This window comes from Bos javanicus, chromosome 7 (genome assembly GCF_032452875.1).
Source record: "Bos javanicus breed banteng chromosome 7, ARS-OSU_banteng_1.0, whole genome shotgun sequence".
NCBI lineage: Eukaryota > Metazoa > Chordata > Mammalia > Artiodactyla > Bovidae > Bos > Bos javanicus.
In genome coordinates, this window is record NC_083874.1 from 80,483,985 (window position 1) to 80,507,683 (window position 23,699).

The 23,699-nt window shown below is 37.9% G+C and overlaps 1 protein-coding gene across 3 annotated transcripts in view; it reads left to right on the forward strand.

The window, feature by feature from the left end:
* Positions 1-23,699, forward strand: part of MSH3 (mutS homolog 3) — a 183,405-nt gene that overhangs the window by 140,525 nt on the left and 19,181 nt on the right. For all 3 annotated transcript variants that reach the window (XM_061424296.1, XM_061424297.1, XM_061424298.1), the window contains exon 20: positions 4,765-4,922. In XM_061424296.1, coding sequence (XP_061280280.1) covers positions 4,765-4,922 — 158 coding nt within the window. The remainder of the gene's footprint in view (positions 1-4,764; positions 4,923-23,699) is intronic.

Here is a 23,699-nt window from a genome sequence, read left to right on the forward strand (position 1 = left end):
AAAAGTTATTCCTTAAAAATTATTCCTTCAGAAATATTCACAATTAATTTTTTTTTTTCCCTTATGTGACTATGAGGAATAGCTTGTAGGTCCCTTGGAAAATGCTGCTGATTTCATTTTCCTTTCTCTGATAAATACTTTTTGGCCTTTGTGTATATAATATACTTATGTCCTTTGCCTATTTTTCCATTGTTTTGATGGTCCTAATAAGTAGGAGCACTACTTCTTTGTTATATGCCTTTTCATTTTGTGTTTGGTGACTGCTTTTAATAACAGAGGTTTTAAAAATTTAATCAAATATGTTAGTCTTCTCCTGTATGATTTATATTTTTATATTGCTTATTCTATCTTGTCAATAAGTTGTTCCCTACCTTCATGTCATTAAGTTGTTCTTCCATGTTTTCCTCTAAAAGATTGCTTGCGTTTCATATTTTTTTCTTTCATCCATCTGGATTGATTTAAAGGCTGTGAGATTCCAGTCTGACTCTTATTATGTGGGTACCCAGTTATCCCACCATTGTTTATTGAGCGTGGCGTCTTTTCTGCTTGTTTGTGATCCTAACTCTCACATGTCTCACAGGCCAGTATAGGTTTGTGTCCAGGCTTGCTGTTACTTCTCTGTTTACCTGTTCCTAAAGCAATGCTGCACTTTTAATTACTATAGCTTTACAAAGTCTCCTCTCCCAGCTCATTCTTCAAAGTTGAATTGACTTAACTCTATCAAATAAATTTCAGAATTAACTTCTACAGTTGTACTGCATGTAGGTTAATTTGTGAGAATGTATTCATTTCCTTTTGAAGATAACTTTAATTGAAACATAACATACAGAATTAGGTACAAATCTTAAGTGTACAGCTTAATGAATTTTCACAAAGTGTACCCATGTAAGTATCCAAAACCAGGTCAAGAAACAGAAGAATAGTAAGGGAAGGAACACATTCTAAAATCCCCACTTGGGAGGGAGGGCCTCCCATTAACTCCTTCCCCTCTAAAGGGTAACCACTCTCCTAATTTCTTTTACCAACGAATAATAATTTGGTTATTTTTGTTCTCGTTTTTGAGCTGTATATAATAGAAACATACAATATGTATTCTTTGTATCTGGCTTCTTTGATTCAACATTGGTTTTATGTGATTCATCCTTTTTTTTGCATATTGCTTATTTATATTGTCATAGAGAATTTCATTGTATAAATATATAACTTTTCTGTTCTATTGATAAACATTTGAGTTACTTCCAATTTAGTACTATTATGAAAGTATTGCTGTGAACATTCTTTTACATGTTGTTTTTTTTTTTTTAATGTACATCATGTACATTTCTGTTGGACATGTACCTAGGAGCAGAATTGTTCAGATATGTCTACTTTCAGCTTTAGTAGACTCTACCAAGCAGTTTTCCAAAATAGTTTTCAATTTACTCCCCTAATAACAGTATATAAAAATTCTAGTTGTCCTACATCTTTGCCAAAGCTTAATACTGACAGTTTTTGGTTTTAACTGTAGCCATTAAGTAAAGTAATGTTGTCTCCCTGATTTGGTTTGTGTTTTCTTAATGATTTAAAGTATACTGTCATCTTACTGATCATTTGTGGGTTTTTGTGTTGTCATTTAAAATTTTTTTTCCTCTACCATTTTTCTTGAAGTTTGTCCTTCTTTTGGTTTGTGGGAGTTCATTATGTACACTGCATCCAAGTCTTTGGGAAATATATAGTACGTATATCATATATTCTGTGATTTTGTATTCTCTTAATGACATCTTTTGATCAATGTTGTTGTTGTTTAGTCGCTAAGTCACGTCCATCTCTTTGTGACCCCATGGACTGCAGCATGCCAGGCTCCCCTGTCCTCTACTATCTCCCGGAGTTTGCTCAAGTTCATGTTCATTGAGTCAGTGATGCTGTCTAACCCATCTTATCCTCTGCCGTCCTCCCCTCCTTTTACCTTCAGGCTTTCCCAGCGTCAGTCTTTTCCAATGAGTTGGTTCTTTGCATCAGGTGGCCAGAGTGTTGGAGCTTCAGCTTTAGCATCAGTCCTTCCAGTGAATATTCAGGGCTTATTTCCTTTAGAATTGACTGGTTTGATCTCCTTGCAGTCCAAGGGACTCTCAAGTGTCTTCTCTAACATCACAGTTCAAAAGCATCAAGCCTTCAAAAGCTTTTATAAATTTATTTTAAAAGAAACCTTGTTTTCACTGTTTACCTTTTTCAGTTTCTTTCAATAATATTTTGTAGTTTTCTCTGTAGAAGTCTTGTTCATTGTATTAGGTTTATTCCTAGATATTTGATTTCTTTTGATATTGTGGTAAATTAGATCATTTAAAAAATTTCCAGTTACTTGTTGGTAAAATGTAGAAATAATGTTGGCATTTGAATACTGAACTTGTACCTAAAGCGCTTGCTCATTTCATTTGTAGATTCTAATAATTTTCATAGATCACTTTAGATTTTCTGGTATCATAGTAATGACATATAGGAGTAATGACAGTTTCATTATTCTCTTTTTAATCCTTATACCTTTTATTTCCTTTTCCTGCATTTTTAAAAGTGAATGGATGTTTAATTTATTTTGTTAATGTTATTTTATTGTTATTTATAATGTTAATTTATTTTGTTAACTGCCTTTTGAATATTAAACCACCTTGTTTTCCTCAAAAATTCTAAATGGTTTATATATCTTTGGATTGTCTTACTAATATTTTATTGAGGAGTCTTGTGTATGTATTTGTGGATAAAGTTGACTTGTAAGTTTTCTTTCTTGTAATGCTCTTGGTCAGGTTTTGGTGTCAAGATCATGGTGGCTTTCAGAAATGATTTGGGAAGAGTTCCCTATTGTTCTATTCTCTAGAATAGTTTTTGTAAGATTGATACTATTTTTTTCTATTTTGTTTTTCAGTCGCTCAGTCGTGTCCAAGTCTTTCCGACCCCATGGACTACAGCACGCCAGGCTTCCCTCTCCTTAGTGGGAAAGTTATCTCAGTTTGAGTTTTTCTTATTGAAGGACTTTTAATTATAGATTTAAAATCTTTAATATATACTGGATTATTTTCTATTTATTATATTATTTTTTATCAATTTTTTAAAAGAACTCTGCTCATTTAATCTGAATTTTCAAAGCATTTCATATGCCAAATGTTTGTTTATAATAGGTTTATTATTTTTTAATGTCTGTAGAAAAATTAAAAAATGTTTGCTCACAAGTTGTATCATTCAGGGCTTCCTTGGTGGCTCAGACAGTAAAGAATCTGCCTGCAATGTGGGGACTCTACCCTGGGTTGGCTAGAGCTCCTGGAGAAAGGGTTGGCAACCCACTAGAGTATTCTTGCCTGGAGAATTCCATGGACAGAGGAGCCTGGGGGGGCTACAGTCCATGGGGTTGCAAAGAGTCAGACACAACTGAGAAACTAACACTTTCACTTTTACAACTTAGAGATGGAATAGGTTTACTTTTTATCCCCTCAATTATAAGGCTTTATAATGCTTTAATCTGATACCCCCATTATTTGCATGAGGCATCTCAACTCCTCTTGGCTCTTCTCTATTTTTTTCTTTCCTTATCATTGATAATTATTCTTTTCACCCCTGTCATACCTTTTGGTTCCTCATAACTTCTCATTTACGGTCCCCAGTGTTGTGTAGCTTCATTCTGCCTTTCTTATCAACCTCTCCTCTGGTTATCAATAGATTGATCCTTTCCATGGTTCTTGGGGCTTCTCCAGTGGCTCAGTGGTAAAGAATCTGCCTGCAGTGCAGGAGCCACAGGAGACACGGGTTCCCTCTGTGCATCAGGAAGATCCCCAGAGGAGGGCATGGCAACCCACTCCAGTATTCTTGCCTGGAAAATCCTATGAACAGAGGAGCCTTGTGGGCTATATATATAGTCTATGGGGGCTCAAAGAGTCAGACACGACTGAAATGACTGAGCATGCACGCACGCACTCCATGGTTCTCAATTTCAACTCCCAAGAGATGATTTGATGAGCCTAGTTTCAGAAGACGTTTATGTCTTCTCTTAGGCTGTTGGTCAGTTATGGATTGGCTACTCTTGACCAGGCAGGTATAGCCAAGGGCGTTGTGTTCACATAATAAAGCACGTGGATGCCTAAGGCTGACTCCTCTGTAGAGGACTGCAGTTGGATGGTTTTTCTTAGGATATATTTGGCAAGTACTAGAATTGTTTAATACAGGTAAATTCTAGAAATGAAATCACAGCAAGCATTGCAGCTTTTCTGCCTTTTTCACTTATTCTGGTGAAATGCCAGTAAGTAATTAAATGTTGATAAAATTGATACCTAGAATTTGGTATTATCAATCTCTTTACTGTCTATATTAAAATCTGTAACTAAAAATATCATGTGCTACCAATTCAGATTAGGCCTTCTGCAGTTAGATAAATAATACCTGTGATTTGGACATATGGAAATTGATAGATTTTAAATGTAAGTAATATAAAAGACGCTCATAAGCAGATTAATGATTATTTAAAGAGAAAACCATAGGGGTTATCTCATCTAGGTTGATTCTTGTTATTTCCTTTTTTATACTCCGAAACAACCTTGTGCACTGCTGAGAATTCACTGTTCTGTAATATCACAGTTCAAATTGAAAACAGAGAGCTTCTTTCCCTTTGTGATGCTTAATGGGTGACATTTAAATACCACAGCATAATCTTTGCCTAATACATTCCCATTTATGGAATAAATTATAGATATTATATAGAACCCCCTCTGGTACAATAAGTAAAATTGCTTTTTAATTTTCTAGGGGGACTCGGAGAGAGTAATGATAATTACCGGACCAAACATGGGTGGAAAAAGCTCGTATATAAAACAAGTTGCATTGATTACTGTCATGGCTCAGATTGGCTCCTATGTACCTGCAGAGGAAGCCACAATTGGAATCGTGGATGGCATTTTCACAAGGTAAAAACACGAATTCTATTTGGATATATTTCTGGCAATAAATCAAGACCACATTGTCACATGAATTTTCTTACGTACATATTTAATTGAACAGATTTGCTGTATAGGATTTTGCTATTTAGAATTTAGGAGTTTAAAGAAATCACTTCATCATGAAACTAATATCAGAAGAGACCTAGGAGATCATTTTGTCCAGTAGTTTCCAAGTTATTTTTAGTTACTGAGCTCTTTCTTTAAAGGAAATCATGTGTAGAAGATCAATCAGAAGTAGAGAGCTTGGAGACTTGGTTTCTAGGCTCTGTAGAGAAGTCTGCTATCCATGTTTTATTGGTGGTCTACCTTCCCTGTTTTATAGATGGGGAACTGAGAACAGACTGGAAAAGGCACTGGCCCAAAATAATTTAATTCATATTCGTTTTTGCTTTAAGGACATAACATGAGGCTAAGACTTACCCTCAACATATAAACCTAAATTGTATGCCATATTTGGAATATAGGTGAAATATCCTGGTCTCATGGGTTAAGATTCATAGTTTAATCTACTTATTCAGATTTATGAGTTCTTAAAGTATTATTTATACTTCCTACACTTAATTTTTAGAAAAAAGTAAATATACTCTATAGCACATAGTCAAAGTATGTCTGTAGAGTATCTGATTTATTTTCCTGCTTATTTAATATTTGACCCTTGAACACATTAGAATATATCACATGCTAATATTCATGTATTTGAATAGACATTAGAATACTTTAAAATTTGGTCTTATATCTAAGAATGAGCAAAAGCAAAGCAACTTAAATTCTTTTTTATGCCATATCACCAAACAGATGTTATTTTTATTTCCATATATTTGTAAATTAACTAGGCCTCCCTGATAGCTCAGTTGGTAAAGAATCCGCCTGCAATGCAGGAGACCTCGGTTCAATTCCTGGGTCGGGAAGATCCCCTGCAGAAGGGATAGGCTACCCACTCCAGTATTCTGGCCTAGAGGATTCCATGGACCGCATAGTCCTTGGGGTCACAAAGAGTTGGACACAACTGTCTTTCACTGTAAAGAAATTTTAAAAATCTTTCTTTAGTTTTTAAAATTATAATTAATTTTCTGTTTCCTATATAGATATTTTTATTTTGGTTACATTATTAGGGAGAGTGACAGAGAAGTTTTATTAGGAGAAAAAAGATGTAAAGAAGGGAAAATAAAAAGAAAGAGGAAAAAATATCTTGGTCCATGTAAGGTAACTTGTCTGGAAGAAAATCTAGTTAGAATATCAGGAGTATTTTTATACACAAGTAATAGAAAAGAAAATAGGTTTTACTTTTCTCATTGAACAAAAAGGCCTGAAGTAGGTGGCCACTTCTGGTGCTTTAGTGGCTCTGCAGTTTTTTTGCCTTCTCCTGATAGTTGCAAGATACTTACTGTGAATCTAGACATCACGTTGATATTCGCATGAGGAAAAAGTGAAAAGGAATGCAAAGACTTCTCCTGTTTTCAGGAAGTCCATACCTTTTTGGAAGCTTCCCAGAAAGCTTTCACTTATATTTCACTAACCAGAACTGTGTCTCATGGCAATAATTATAAGGGAAACAAATTATGAATTGGTGATTTTGTCTGGTTTTATAATGGAGTTAGGTAAGGGACAGGGTGTTCAAGAATAGATTCAGAAGTAACCTGAAAATAGTTTCTATCACAAGGAATGAATTCAGTGATAACAACAACTAACCTTTATGATAATAACATATTTATAATATTAATATAATAACATTCTTATCAATGAATAGGCACTGTTCTGTGTACATAAAATATTTATATAAAGTACATTCAGTGAGAGCAAACATAAGCCTTCTGTAAAAGGACAACACATATTAATTCCAACAAACTTGGATATTTATCCATTCGTTTTCATTTGTTCATTCATCCAGCATATACTAACTTGACATCTAACATGACAAGCACTAGGAATACAAAGCAACCATAGTTTCTGTTCCCATGAAATTTCCTGATGGAGAAGATTAGCGTAAACCAAAAAGTCATATAAAGAAATGTAAAATTACAGATATGACAAATCTACAAAGGTTGTGTACAAGAGGCTACGACTGCCTGTGGTACTGGGATCTGATCTGGTCAGGAAGGTCAGGGGAAGGCTCCCTTTAGCAAGTGATGTATGTGTGAAGGAGGAGTTAAATTGAAGAAAGAGCATTTCAGACCAAGGAAGCAGCATGTGCAAAGTTCTTTCACATTAAAAACAACAACAACAACAACAACAACACGTAGACGACAGAGTGAATGGTTGCTCTCTAGGGGAGCATGCTTTTCAATGAAGGTATGAAGATGAAGAAAATAAGCAAGTTACACAGAGTGTAGGCCATGTTAGGAGTTTGTGTAAAAGCCATGGGAAACCACTGAAAGGCTTGGCACGATCACCTCTACACTGGCTGCAGTGCAGAAGATATGTGGAGAAAGGACACAGTTGATCAGACCAGTGTTATCAGTAGGCCCTTGCAGTGGCCTTGGTGAGAGGTATCAGTAGTTTGAACTGGGATGTAGTGTTAAAGTGGAAAGGAGTCATAATTGAAAGGCAGTTAGAAGATAAATCAACAGGACTTGATGACAGATAGGTATGAGGCTGAGATAAATAAGTGGTGTTTTCAGAGATGAGAGTAATTTGTGCGTCTGGTTGGAGAATGGTGGCATTTACTGGAAGAGGATGATTTTTTTTTTTTTTCATGAATCCTGACTTTAGTTTTGTTTTTAATTTTATTGGAGTATAGTTGATTTACAGTGTTGTTAGTTTCAGGTGTACAGCAAAGTGCTTCAGTTATAGATATACACATATCCATTCTTCTTCAGATTCTTTAGCCATACAGGTTATTATTGAATATTGAGTAGAGTTCCTTGTACTATATAGTAGGTCCTTGTTAGTTAGTTATTTTATATATAGTAGTGTGTGTATGTTAATTCCAAGCTCCTAATTTGGGTGACGTCTTGGTAGTTGTCTTCCTCTGCCTGGCTTACTTCACGTAGTATAATAATCTCTAGGTCCATCCAGGGTGCTGCAGATGGCCTTATTTCATTCTTTTTGATGACTGAGTATTGACTTTATGTTTGTATGCAGTAGATAGAAACACTCTTAGACCTTAAGAAAGCTGTCATGTAGTCAGTTGAATATAAAATTTGAGTTCAGAGGGAGAGAGAAAAGGTAACAATATAGATTTGTTGTGAGACATCTTTGTGTAAGGTGGGGAGTGAAATCCTGGGTGTGGATGGGATCCTGTTGGCAGAGAGTATAGTGAAGAAGACAGTGTTCCAAGATTGAGCCTTAGAACTGCCAACATGTCATGGCTGAGTAAGAAGAATAAGCTTGAACAACCAACAGAGGAGGAGTAGCCAGAGAGGTAGGGGAAAACCAGGACATCACAGTATCGTGGGGGCATGGGGAAGAGTGCTTCAAGGAAGAAGTGGTCCACAGTAGTTGAATGAGATGAAGCCTCAGAAGTCCACCTTGGTTTTAGCAAAATGGATGTGACTAGTGACCTTTGCAAGAACCATTATGTCTGGGTGGTCGGAGGTTATAACTTTAACCCTCCAGTTATAGAAGGTTCAACAGTAAGTGAGAGGTTAGGAAATAGAGTTAGTAGACGACACTGGAGCAGATTGGCTGGGAAGAGGAGGTGAGAAATCCAGTAAGGGACTTGTTTTGTTTTTGACTGGTAGACTTGAACATGTTTAAGAGGGATGTCCAGTGGGGTATGTTTATGTCCATGAATTTATGATTCTAAAAAAAGATGCATTGGTCACCTTGGAGGGTATTAGAATGAATTCATGATATTTAAAATAAGAAGTCATTAGTCACTTTGGAGAATGAGAATTTAAAGATAAAGGGGAGAATCAAGCAGCTACCATGTCTTTCCAAAAAGATGATGAGAAGAATTTTCCCTTTATATCAGTATTCCAGCTAGCAAAGAGGGAATAGTGGAATTAGAATATAACCGTACCCCCCCCCCTTTTTTTTTTCAATCCCTAATGTCATTATACATCTAGGCAATAATTAGAAATGGCAGCTAATGTCATGAAAAGAGAGACAACCAAACATTAGGTAAAAGTTTGTAACACAAGCTATGAAATCAGGGCAAACAAATCAAATCTGAATCTATTTGGATCTCTAGATCTGTCTGAAACATAGAGAGATACTGGTTTTTTATACTGCATGATTGAGCACAGCTTTAAAATACTAGTTAATTAGCAAACTTTTAACTGTGAATCAGTTAAGTAAAGAAATAAATAGATTATAAAGATTTAAACACATACATATAGAACATTCTCTTATGCTTTCCCTTTAAGTAGCTGTTGTTTCATGGACCTCAAGGTCATGCTTATATTGATAGAAGCAGTCTGCCATCGGCCCTGAGCATCTCTGCATGTACCTGCTAAGTATACCAAGAAAACCCGATTTCTCCCTACCTAAGCTTTTGTCAGGGGTGGACTTGCAGTAAGCAATATTGAGAGAAGAAGTGACATCTCCCCTCAATGAGAAAGCTGGCTTCTGTTTGTTGTACAAGTAGTCAGTCCTCAAGCTCAGTGTTTCTGCTGATTAACGACCCACTGCATGCACAGTAGCAGCATCCATGGCGAGCCCTTTGCCTTCTGCCTACGGGACTGAACAGCTGATGCAAACCAACATGGGTAATAAGTCCTTTGTCTCTGACTCAGGATTTTTGTGTCTTTTGACAGCACCCATGAAACGGGTGCTGGATTAACGTGACGTAAACAGAATAAAACCCAAGACTTTGGCCAGTACTGGATGGGTCACTAGGATTCTTTTATCTCTTGATAATATCAACCTAGACAGCATATTAAAAAGCAGAGACATTACTTTGCCAACAAAGGTCCATCTAGTCAAAACTATGGTCTTTCTGGTAGACATGTATGGATATGAGAGTTGGACTATAAAGAAAGCTGAGCACTGAAGAATTGATGCTTTTGAACTGTGGTGTTGGAGAAGACTCTTGAGAGTCCCTTGGACTGCAAGGACATCCAACCAGTTCATTCTAAAAGAGATCAGTCCTGAATATTCATTGGAAGGACTGATGCTAAAGCTGAAGCTCCAATACTTTGGCCACCTGATGTGAAGAGCTGACTCATTGGAAAAGACCCTGATGCTGGGAAGGACTGAAGGCGGGAGGAGAAGGGAATGACAGGATGAGATGGCTAGATGGCATCACCGACTCACTGGACATGAGTTTGGGTAAACTCCGGGAGCTGGCGATGGACAGGGATGCCTGGCATGCTGCGGTCCATGGGTCGCAAAGTCTGACACGACTGAGCGACTGAACTGAACTGGATTGAAAATGTAAGTAGATGGGTTAGTATCGGGAAAGGATGGAAGCTTTAGAGCCAGAAAATGCAGGTTTCCATACAAATTCACCAATTTCCTGACCATTCACTAGTTACTTCACCTAGGGCCTTGAAAGCAGTATGATGTCCTTTTATTTAAAGAAAGAAAAAAAAAAAAAGATGTGTTATAATTGAGTACAAATCCCACTTTTCCACTTAACAACCATGTGACCTTTACTAAATTACTTGACTTTTCAGTGTTTCAATTTTATCACCTATAAAAACGGAGATTATACTGTGTCGAGACTAGCTCGACAAGCAAGGTTTCCGAAAGCGCTATACAGCGAGAGAATGAGAAATGAGACACAAGAATTCAGAAAAAGGCGAGGATCAGAGAACCAACACCGCTCCAAGGTGAAGGCGCCGAAACTGAATCCAAGCCAGCTTTATTGTACTTTCAGCCATGAATGAAAGAATATGTGGGGTATTAAACTATAACTCATGTGGCCTTCAGGGCCAAAGAACAAAATGATCATTAACCATTGAGTAATTAGGAAACAGTAATCAATAACAAATCAGTAACTAAGACTAATATTCTTATCTATAGAGTTTCCACCAGATACGTAAAAGATGTGACTCTGAGACACCAGTTGAGAAACAGTCTCGGGTTGGTTTTCCGACCTCAGGATCATATCTTGTTTTCAAGATTATGAACTGTTCCCTCTGGACTTGTTCCAAGAGTCTCATGCCTTATAGCATCCAGTTTATCAATAATTCAGTTCAGTTCAGTCGCTCAGTCGTGTCCGACTCTTTGTGACCCCATGGACTGCAGCATGCCAGGCCTCCCTGTCCATCACCAACTCCTGGAGTCCACCCAAACCCATGTTCATTGAGTCGATGATGCCATCCAACCATCTCATCCTCTGTCATCCCCTTCTCCTCCTGCCCCCAATCCCTCCCAGCATCAGGGTCTTTTCCAGTAAGTCAGCTCTTCGCATTAGGTGGCCAAAGTATTGGAGTTTCAGCCTCAACATCAGTCCTTCCAATGAACACCCAGGACTGATCTCTTTTAGGATGGACTGGTTAAATCTCCTTGCAGTCCAAGGGTATCTTAAGAGTCTTCTCCAACATCACAGTTCAAAAGCATCAATTCTTCTCCTCTCAGCTTTCTTTATAGTCCAACTCTCACATCCATACATGACCACTGGAAAAACCATAGCCTTGACTAGATGGACCTTTATTGACAAAGTAATGTCTCTGCTTCTTAATACGCTATCTAGGTTGGTCATAACTTTCCTTCCAAGGAGTAAGCATCTTTTAATTTCATGGCTGCAGTCACCATCTGCAGTGATTTTGGAGCCCAGAAAAATAAAGTCAGCCACTGTTTCCACTGTTTCCCCATCTATCTGCCATGAAGTGATAGGACCAGATGCCATGATCTTCGTTTTCTGAATGTTGAGCTTTAAGCCAACTTTTTCACTGTCCTCTTTCACCTTCATCAAGAGGCTCTTTAGTTTCTTTTGCGGCACTTCCCAGGGCCTGCTTTTCTTTTATTCTTCCTGTCTCCTACAATACTGCTTAAATCACAGATTATTGTCAGAAATAAAAATTAAGTGTATGAAGCACCTGGCGTGTAATAGGTGCTCAGTAAATTGAGTTTTGTTCCTGCCAGAGTCTGTGTCACTAGTATTTTGGGCTGTACAGTCTGGCTTCGTCTGTATGTTAGTGTAGCACTCCCTTTCTAACAGCTTCAGGTCTGACACCTATAGAACAAAGGTGCCGGGGACCAGCCCCGGCTGATCCAGGGTATTCGAAGGAGAGACGGCGTAGGCGAAGATCAGGAGACAATTGCTTAATTAAATGTTAATTAAGGATATAAAGAGTAATAGAATGAGGATAGCTCAGTAAAATTCAGTGAAGAAAAGAGACTGAAATAAGGATAGCTCAGTGAGGAAATTCAGTGGAGAAAAGAGGCTGAAATAAGGATAGCTCAGTGAGGAAATTTAGTGCAGAAAAGAGGCTAAATAATTCAGCCAGAAGGTAAGAGAAAGAACGACATGGTGAGACCAAGTTTCGGTGAACAAGGCCCGCAGTTTATTTTTCAAAGTAGTTTTTATACCTTAAGTTATGCACAGAGGATAATGGGGGAAGGGGTAGAGTCTTGCAGCAAACCAGGCTTTCTTCCTGCAAACTTATCATATGCAAAAGCTTAGGTGATTTGCATCATCTTCTGGCCCAGAGGCCTGTTAACATTTTAAGACCTTTTCTTCAGAAAACTTATTTTTCTCTAAAGGTGATTGGTCAGGAGCCACCCTCCAAAAGCATTAGATAAAGTTGCATTCCTACAGAGCAAAGGTGTGGTGGGCTACAACAAGAAAAAGAATTAACTCAAGGGTCCCAGGTTACAAACATTAAAGCTACTACTTACACCAATTATATTAATCAATACACTGCCAGGGACACAGCAGGTAAGGGATATGGAAACTTAGCAGCAAACATTGGCCCAACAAGTGAAAATCCCTTCACCAATACAATTTCTAATCAATCTTTTAACTACTCAAAAGAATCTGTGTTTAGACAGTTTAGAACATCTCCTGCCTCTCACAGCTGGGAGGCTCTGAACAATCACATGTGGCCGGAAAAACCTATTCAGGCAGGCTAGAGGATTTCCAAAGGAGTTTGTAGGTTAAACACTGTCACACCCAGGAATTATTAACTGGAGCTGTAAGCTAACTTTTTTCAGAGAGGTAGTGGGGGACAGCCCCCTGTAAAGTCAGAGGTGTAGGTGAAAGCACAAAGCAGAAAGTAGGCAGACTCTGGTTTTGGGGGTATATGCTCGAGAATTTCCAGGGAGACTCCTGAGGCTTGATCCCGCCTTTGCGTATGTCAAGCCTCCTTCCTCATGACCTTTGCCACGGGCGGAGCTGGCTCCCCACACAAAGGTTTGATAATATCAGCTTTACAGGCTTTGAGAATATTTTTTAAAGGATGTGAAACCACTATGAATTTTTGGTCTTAGTTGTTATCCTTGAAAGACATTAACCAAATATAACCCCCCTGGCACTTACTCTTTTGGAACTCTCCAGATGTAAGACAGATAAGAATCGTCAACCCTGAGGCTCCAGCCCCACAGAATGGAGCGGTGGTAGAGCCATTCCTCTTGTTACTCAGGATGTAGCTGACACGGTGGGTGTTCACATGAGATGTGAGCTGCTTCTTTCACACTGATGGCATGAAGGCGTGCCTGGAGCTCAGGAACCAGGGGCCGCCTTAAGGAACCAGAGTAGTGACCAGTCACTGCATAAGACAACACCTGAGCTGTAAACCTTGCCAACACTAAATTTGTTTTTTCAGTATACAACAGCAAAGTTGCTTCAGTCGTGTCTGATTCTTTGTGATGCTATGGACTGTACCCACCCAGGCTCTCTGTTCATGGGATTCTGTAGGCAAGAATACTGGAGTGGACTGCCATGCCCTCCTCCTGGGGATCATCCCGACCCAGAGATCAAACCCATGGCTCTTGTGTTTCCTGCATTGGCAGGCAGGTTCTTTACCACTAGCACCTCCTGGGAAGCCCAGTATAGTAGTGTTCATTCTGAGTTAACTCCTTTAAACACAGTAGTTTATTCAGCTACTTGAAGATACATTTTATAGTTACCTGGTCTTGGTCAACCCATCCAGAGGTAGTATTACATAAAAGAATATTTTTGTTAAAATACATGAAAAAGAGCTGGTTACAGAGCCTGGCGTTCGGTATGATTCCACTTTTGTATGAGAAATTATATATGTAAATATATGCAGTGCAAACCATCTAGATAGAAGGCTCTATTCCAAAATCATTGTGAAGGATATGGCATTATGGTGACTTTTTTCCTTTGGTTTATGAATATATTTTAAATTCTGAAATAAACATGTAATTAAGTAAATACCTCCCCAAGCCCCCAGTTAAGGGTAGTATCAGTCAAAATGAGATGTTTCCTAGGAGTCTACTGAAATGTGTATTTGGTTGTTGTCTGGGAATACTTTTTTCCTAGGGTAAATTTATCTTCCTAACTCAGTTGCATGGAATTTGGGGTTCGAAGCTTTAAAGCTTCCCAACAACACATCAGATCTTGTTTCCAAAGTTTCTGCCGAACCTCTAAGTAGCCCTAGTTCTTCCTACTAGGAATTGATGGCTTTCTGTGAGTTCAGTATACCTGGTGTTTTTGCTTTTCATAACAGAAACATTGCCATTTGCATTTTTAACATCTCCCTTTGTGTACATTGGATTCTTTTTAATGGAGCTTTTAAAATAATGTTGGTACTGAACCCTAATCTCAGGGGTTCTAATTTGGGGTGGGGTCTGGAAGTTGAATTTTTCATGTATCCAGATGGTTTTGAAGGTGGCCAAGATTGAGACACATTTCCCCAAGCCCTTGCTGGAGAGTTCTGTTGATTAATTATAAAGTAATAGAAACTTCTTACGAAAACTGTTTGCGATGTAATGGGGTATAAAGTGAAATGTTTACCTTCTTCTCAGGCCAGCATCTATTTATGGTTCTTTATACAACTTTCTCAGAGAAGGCAATGGCACCTCACTCCAGTACTCTTGCCTCGAAAATCCCATGGATGGAGGAGCCTGGTAGGCTGCAGTCCATGGGGTCTCTAAGAGTCAGACACAACTGAGCGACTTCACTTTCACTTTTCACTTTCATGCATTGGAGAAGGAAATAGCAACCCACTCCAGTGTTCTTGCCTGGAGAATCCCAGGGATGGGAGAGCCTGGTGGGCTGCCGTCCATGGGGTTGCACAGAGTCGGACACAACTGAAGTGACTTAGCAGCATACAACTTTCTGCAAATTTACAAGTATACATAAATCTTCTCTTTTTAAAATGTTAGTCGTTCAGTTGTGTCCGATTATTTGCAACCCCATGGACTATAACCTGCCAGGCCCCTCTGTCCATGGAATTCTCCAGGCAAGAATACTGGAGTGGGTAGCCATCGCCTTTTCCAGGGGATCTTCCCAACCCAGGAATCGAACCCAGGTTTCCCGCATTGTAGGTGGATTCTTTACCATCTGAGCTACCAGGAAAACCCAATTATATTAATACTAAGTATTATTGTTTATGTAGCTTGCTTTTATTTCCTAATTTGTGGGGCTCAGAGGTTAAAGCGTCCACCTCCAATGTGGGAGACTCGGGTTCGATCCCTGGGTCGGGAAGATCCCCTGGAGAAGGGCATAGCAACCCACTCCAGTATTCTTGCCTGGAGAATCCCATGGACAGAGGAGCCTGGCGGGCTACAGTCCACGGTGTCGCAAAGAGTCGGACACGACTGAGCGACTTCACTTCACTTCACTTTGAGTTGCCTATCAGTTCATATGGATTAGAATCACACTGTTATTGGCTGCTGTATATTTGCCGTGCAGAGGTTCCCTGAACTCTTCAGCCTCTGAAAGCTCCATCTGGGATGCACTGCACTGCTCTAGTAGAAAGGACCCTGTTCCCTATCCATTCTTTGTCCTCACCTTCTGTTCTTGTTACCGTTGGAAAGGAGTCTGTGTGGACCACATTCAGTTGTATCCCTAGGATTTTAAACTTTTACTAGGGTATGGTTTAACATTATGCCCTCACATTTTTCATTTGTTTATCATGAAATTATTCAGACATACTGCAATCGCCTATGTAATTTGCACCCTCCTAAAGAAACAGAGCATCACCAATACAGCTGAGCCCATAGTCCTCCCAGGTTCCTTCCTCTCCAGTCCCTCCAGAGTAACCGTCCTTTTTGACTCTGGTTTTTACTCCACGAATTTCTCTGTATTTTTACAATATAGGTATGTTTTGAAACAATACACAGAATTATTTGGCATGTTTTTAAACGTCTATAAGTGGCTTTCCCCTGCTCAGTGTTTTATTTATGAACTTTATTGTTGTGGATTCATATAATTCTAGTTCACTCATTTTTCTCTAATTGTGGTAGTCCATTGTATGCATGTACCATAGTTTATCCATTTTTCTTTATTAATATCTAATATCCAAATTGGTTGCAAATCTCAAAAGTGCTGATACTTGTCTTACACACATGTAGTACACAAGTGAGTTTGCTGATTCTGGACTTTATCTGGGAGTGGGATGGTAGAGTATAAGGAAAGTGCACCTGTCTTGGTCTTCAAGGAGGCTGGACCAGTTTAGAATCCCATCAGCAGTGCGTAAAATTTTTCCTGATGCTTTAAAATGAATTAGAATAAGAATACCCATTTGATGATGTTTCTCTATATTCTCTAAAATTGCTCTTAAAGACATTTTCATTCCTGTTACTTAATGTGTTTTACATAAAGTACCATCTGATAAATCACTTTTTATTAATGCTAAGGAAATTTTTTTCCTTCATGTGCATACACTGCCTGTTTACAAAGAGATTTGAAGCAATTTATTAACCTTCCCTAACAAACCACCAGGCCTCTTGTTTTCAGCGAATGGTTGCTTCCTCTTTAATTACTTTTTGTGTTGATTGCCAGGAAGGCAAGAGCTAAATTCAAGGCAGAAATGTGGAAACAAATACGGGGTTTGTTTTTCCCCTTCTCTTTTTATATGGGACTATTTCTCCCATGAGTACTTCTATAGCATGATTCTGAGAACAGCTGTTTCAGAATCAGAGATTCTTATTAAAAATGATATTTTCTAATAAGGCCTGTCACAGACCTATTATATTGGAATCTTTGGCCTGAGACCCTAAATTTAGCATTTTAAAAGCTCATGCTATATTTGCTGTTCAAATTTGAAAATCTGCTGTATGGCTTGTAATATTACTTTCCTATTCATTGTAACTCTTCTGTTATAAATATATTATTATTCAAAATCACTTCAAATCTTTTTTTTGCTCAGTGGAAAAAATAATAAAATCTAACATATATGCATAATGTGTGGCTCCAGGCTGTATCTTTAAATTGGTTATTTTTGCATTATTAATTGGATATTTACAACACTAGGACTAAATTCATGTTTTGCTTAAGTATTTATTGAGTACCTACTATGTGCTGTTTTATAAGGAGACTAAATAAACAGATGAAAAGCTATAAACAAGAGGCTTTGGGATGAATGTTGTAACCTCATATGAATGTTGAATGTTGAGCCTTTCTCTGAATAAGAAGCATTTTTTAAAAATAGAATTTTCTCAAACATCTTCATTTGGCCATAATTGGTATATTTATATCAGTGTATTGTGATATATATACTCATCAGTGAAATATTTCTAGACATTTATTTCCGAAGATCATTAACATCTTTGAGTGCATCACTGAATTAAGATCTATTTTTTGTTATCCTGATAAATGCAAACTTAAACCTTATTCAGTGCTTTAGACTCAGTAGTTAAGTTTTAGAAAAGTGATGACTTATTGTCTAGTTTTAAAATAAAACAATTGGCTTCTCTCAGCATAATTTATGTCTATTTATGTCAGTTAAATGTTGGTAGAAAGGAGTATTTACATTAATTAGTAATTTTCATGCCGCGCTCCCCACGTAAACTCTTTCTTATGGCCCCCAGCTTCAGCAATGCTGTGTAACCAGAATGGCTCCAGTGTGTTTATTTTGAGAGAGAATTTGAAGGTAATAGGTCTTCAGATACTTAAATTAAATTATCTTAAATGTTTGCTTTTGGCTGTGTGGATGATAACTGGTCTGTTTGCCCAATTTAGTTTAATTCAGGACATATTGATTGAGTACCTACTGTGGAGTATTTATACTTTATTAAAAAAATATATATCCTGGTTGAATAGAAAGAAAACATCTTGAGTCAGTATGTGTTTGTCTAGTTGGTAGTAAATACTAGCACTAAAAACCACATTATATTTTACTAAATGAGTGGGCTGTTGAGAATTTTATTGGCATCAGAAATGTTACCTTATGAGTGTCTCTCTGGTTTATTTAGCTCCTATAGCTTTGTCTGCCAGACAGGAGATATCTCACTTCATCTTTTTGATGGGAAGTGGTTGTATGAATTTAATGCTTCAGAGTCACCTGAAGGTTTGATTTGGTTTAATTTTAAGTGTAGATTCCAGGCATGTCCCTGAAATGTAGATTCCCTGGAGATTCAAGTGTTACCAGTATGATGAAGGAGGTTTTGGGACTCTGTAATTAAGAACCCCTGCTTAGGTCTTCTCCTTCTTTAATTATGCACTTTTTTTTTTAACTGCGCTATATGAGCTCTTTGTATGTTTTGTAAATTAATCCCTTGTCAATCACATCATGTGCAAATATTTTCTTGTATTCTGTAGGCTGTCTTTTCATTTTGGTTACAGTTTCCTTTGTTGTGCAAAAGCTTTTAAGTTTTTAGGTCCCATTTGTTTATTTTTGCTTTTATTTTTGTTACTCTAAGAGATGTATCTAAAAAGATATTGCTGCAGTTTATGTCAAAGAGTGTCTGCCTATGTTTCCCTCTAGGAGTTTTGTAGTATTTGGTTCTGCCTTTAGGTCTTTAACCATTTTGAGTTTATTTTGTATATGGTATTGGACTTCCCTGGTGGCTCAGACAGTAAAGCGAGACCTGGGTTCGATCCCTGGGTCGGGAAGATCCCCTGGAGAAGGAAATGGCAACCCACTCCAGTATTCTTGCCTAGAAAATCCCATAGACGGAGGAGCCTGGTAGGCTACAGTCCATGGGGTCCCAAAGAGTTGGACATGACTGATATGGTATTAGAAAGCATTCCAATTTCAATCTTTTCAATTCTTTTCAATATAATGGTCCAATTTCCCAGCACAACTTATTGAAGAGACTAGAGACTGTCTTTTCTCCATTGTGTATTCTTGCTTCCTTTTTCATAGATTAATTGACCATAGTAGGTGCATGGGTTTATTTCTGAGCTTCCTACTGTGTTCCACTGATTATGTATGTGTTTTTGGTGCCAGTACCATACTATTTTTATTACTATAGCTTTGTACTATAATTTAAAGCCAGGTAGCCTGATACTTCCAGCTCTGTTTTTCTTTCTCAAGATTGCTTTGGCTATTTGGGATCTTTAGTATTTCTATGAAACTTTAAAAAAATTTTGTTCCAGTTCTGTGAAAAATGCAATTGGTAGTTTGATAGGGATTACATTGAATCTATAGACATATCTCCAAAGAAAACATAGAGATGGCCAATAGGCACATGAAAAAGTTCTCAGTCTTGCTAATTATTAGAGAAATGCAGATCAAAACTACAATGAGGTATCACCTCACTCCAGGCAGAAGGGCCATCATCAAAAAGTCTACTAATAATAAATGCTGAAGAGGGTGTTGGAAATAAAGGAGCCCTCCTACACTGTTGGTGGGAATGTAAATTGGCACTGCCAGTATGGAGAACAATATGGAGTTCTTTAAAAAACTAAAAATAGAGTTGCCATATGATCCAGCAATCCCCCTCCTGAGTGTATATCTGGACAAAGGTATAATTTGCAAAGATACATGCACCCCAGTGTTCATAGCAGCACTATTTACGTAGCCAAGACATGGAAGCAACCTAAATGTCCATTGACAGATGACTGGATAAAGATGTATGTGCACAATGGAATATTACTCAGCCATAGAAAAGAATGACATATTGTCATTTGCAGCAACAGGGATGGACCTAGAGATTATCACGCTCAGTGAAGTAAGCCAGACAGAGAGAGAAGAATATCATATGATATTGTTTATCAGATCAGATCAGATCAGTCGCTCAGTCGTGTCCGACTCTTTGCGACCCCATGAATCGCAGCACTCCAGGCCTCCCTGTCCATCACCGACTCCCGGAGTTCACCCAGACTCACGTCCATCGAGTCAGTGATGCCATCCAGCCATCTCATCCTCTGTCGTCCCCTTCTTCTTCTGCCCCCAATCCCTCCCAGCATCAGAGTCTTTTCCAATGAGTCAACTCTTCGCATGAGGTGGCCAAAGTACTGGAGTTTCAGCTTTAGCATCATTCCTTCCAAAGAAATCCCAGGGCTGATCTCCTTCAGAATGGACTAGTTGGATCTCATGTGGAGTCTAAAAAAAAAATACAGTTGAACCTGTTTACAAAACAGAAACAGACCTGCAGACATAAAAAGCAAACTTATGGTTACCAAAATGGAAGGGAAGAGGGGATAAATTTGGAGGTTGGGATTAACATTTACACACCACTGTATATAAAATAGATAACCAGCAAGGACCTACGGTATAGTACTGCTGCTGCTGCTAAGTCGCTTCAGTCGTGTCCGACTCTTGTTGACCCCATAGACGGCAGCCCACCAGGCTCCCCCGTCGCTGGGATTCTCCAGGCAAGAACACTGGAGTGGGTTGCTATTTCCTTCTTCAGTGCATGAAAAGTGAAAGTGAAGTCGCTCAGTCGTGTCCGACTCTTAGTGAGCGCATGGACTGCAGCCTACCAGGCTCTTCCAGCCATGGGATTTTCCAGGCAAGAGTACTGGAGTGGGGTGCCATCACCTTCTCTGACTGTATAGTACAGAAATTCTAAAAAATATTCTGTGATAACCTGTAAGTGAAAAGAATCTGAAAAAGAATACACACAAACACACATGTATCTGAATCATTGTGCTGTACACCTGAAACTAACACAACATTGTAAATCAACTATTTATTGTTGTTTAGTTGCTCAGTTGTGTCTTTTGTGACCCCATGGACTGTAGTCCACCATACTCCTCTGTCCGTGGGATTTTCCAGGCAAGAGTGCTGCAAAATACTGCGGTTTCCCCCTCCAGGGGATCTTCCCAACCCAGGGATTGAACCCCCATCTCTGTGTCACCTGCATTGCAGGTGGATTCTCTACCACTGAGCCATTGGGGAAGCCCTCTATACTTACATTTTTTTAAAATAAAATATTCTTTAAAAAAGAACCTCTGCAAGTGACTCAGAAATATATCCAGGTTTAGGAGCTATTATTCAGTCTCCATGCTGGACATTTTACATAAGGGAAAACAGATTGTGATTTGCTCAAGCTCATACAGTTATAACATTGCCTCCTTTGATTGTGTCGGATTTCCCTCTTATTAACTAATACTTATTAATTAATAAGGTTAGTTTTTGCCCTCATGACTGATTAGTCTTATCCTTCCTTTGATGGCTTTAATTGTTTGTGTTTTTTTTCACAGAAAATAGTTAAGAAATAGTTAATTATTTTCCTTTGAATTTCTTGGGACCATCCCCCTGAGTAGACTAGTAGATGTTTTGAGAAATGGTTTGCCCACCCGGCACACTGTGAGTTTCTTTTGCTAGGAGAGCACCTTGTCCTTCTTGCGTGGCCTGCGTGTACTCTGTAGGTGGTTCTAGTGGTTGTGGTTTCATGTGAGCCCATAACAGTCTGGCATTCCTGGATTGCTGCCTTGATTCTCAGCATGTTTCCAGCAACCCAGAAAGATTGCTGTAGTGGTTTTTTGCTTGGTTATGTTCGCAGTTCACTGTCATAGTTGTTATAAATTGACTTTAAATACCATAGTGTGATCTGATTGCAGCTGTTAGTAGAAACAGGTAAACTAGAGAAATAAACCTTTTTCTTTTCTATTATAATAATCTCGTTGCTGCTAATAAGGTATTTTTGATATTGGTAGAAGAAAGCTGGTTATTTTTCTTGGTAATTACAATCATTTTGCCTTGTCTTAAAGTAATGATACAGTAGAATATAAAGTGTTTTAAATGTATCAGTAGAGTACAAAGTATTTTAATGTATTGTGATTTTTTAAATTAACATGTGTTTTTCTGATGACACTGTAAAGCTTGTTCATTGCAAATTTAAAGCTATAGAAAAGCTCAAAAAGGAAAAAAATTTAGATCACCTGTAATTCCATGACCTGAAAACCATTGTTCTTTAGGTATATGACCTTCCAGACTTTTAAAAAGTGCACATGTATAGTGGTAAGTTATTTGTGATTTCATTCCATTGCTGGGTTAATGTTTATGTTTACTTAAATGTGATACAAATCTACTACTTCACATTTCTGTATGCCTTTTAAATGCCATGGTGTATAAACAGTTTTCAATATTTGGTAACCATTTTCAGCTTTTTGTCTTCTTAGACTTCAACTTTTTTTCCCTTAGACCACCCTTCTTAAAAATTAGAGTATTTTGCTATTCAGGAGATTATTTTCCTTTTGTAAAATTTATATAATATGCAAAAACAAACAAACAAACAAACAAACCCAAGCGAAGATACCAATACTGCACAAAATTCTGCAAAGTTTTTAGCAAAGTGAAGTGAGTAGAACATCTTCAGTTTCAAAAAGAAGGCAAAATGAGCTAATATAAAAGGCCTTCTGTACAAAACAGAGTGCAAATAGAGTGTGATTTCACTTATCTGAGAAACTAGAAGAGGTAAATTTGTAGAGACAAGCGCTGAGGGAAGGGGAGATTGGGAAGTTAGTTTTTAAAGAGTTATTTTGAGATCATGAAAAAGTTCTGCTGATGGATAGTAGTGATGACTGTACAGCGTTGTGAATGTGCTTAATACACTGAATTATGCACCTAAAAATGTTAAAATGGTAAAGTTTAGTTGTGTGTGTGTGTGTGTGCATGCTGTTGTTGTTATTTAGTTGCTGAGTCGTGTCCAGCTCTTTTGTGACCTCGTGGACTGTAGCCCATCAGGTGCCTCTGTCCATGGGATTTCTTGGGCAAGGAGTGGGTTGTTGTTTCCTTCTCCAGAGAATTTTCCCAGCCTAGGGATCAAACCTGAGTCTGCTGCATTGGCAGGCGAATTCTTTACACTGAGCTACCTGGGAAGCCATGTATGTATGTATGTGTGTGTGTATATATATATATATATATATATATAAAATAATATATACTTTTATTATGTCAAAAAATACCGATGCATACAAATAATCTTTGCCTCTATTTAGCAATTTTGATATTTAAGCTCCAGTTACTTTCTTTCAATATAAAGAATCTTTTCCCCCCCTGTTAATTGCAGTATTTCTCTCATGCTAGCATTTTCCTTTCACAAGGCCCAGAGATTGTGTTTTGAATGGACAGAGGCCCACCCATTTGCTATAATTTAGAAACATCTAGAATGTTATTTCAAAATATCAAGACTTCATAAAAACAAACCCTTGTTCAAATTTTCATGAAAGTGTTCTTGACTTTAGAAACTGATTCAAAAAAGTAGTAATTTCTTTTCTCCATTAATGCTTTATTAAGCTTTGTTGACCTATATAAGGGTTATAGACGAGGAGTGGGTAGGGGATTAGAAAGATTAGTGAGCCTCCACTCCTAAAAATATCAGAGTGATTTTTTTTTTCTTAATCACATATCTGTAACCTGTCTACTCAGAGCAAACTCTGAGATGAAACCTAAAGAGTGCGTTTCCCATTTTTCACTGCATATGAATACAAATACAGGCAGAATGATAACAATGACATATGTTCTGAAATTCCTTAAATCTCTAATATATTTTAACATTTGAAAAAATTCAGGATCATTGTCTTGTAGTATGTCTTGTAAATGCTTGTTGGAG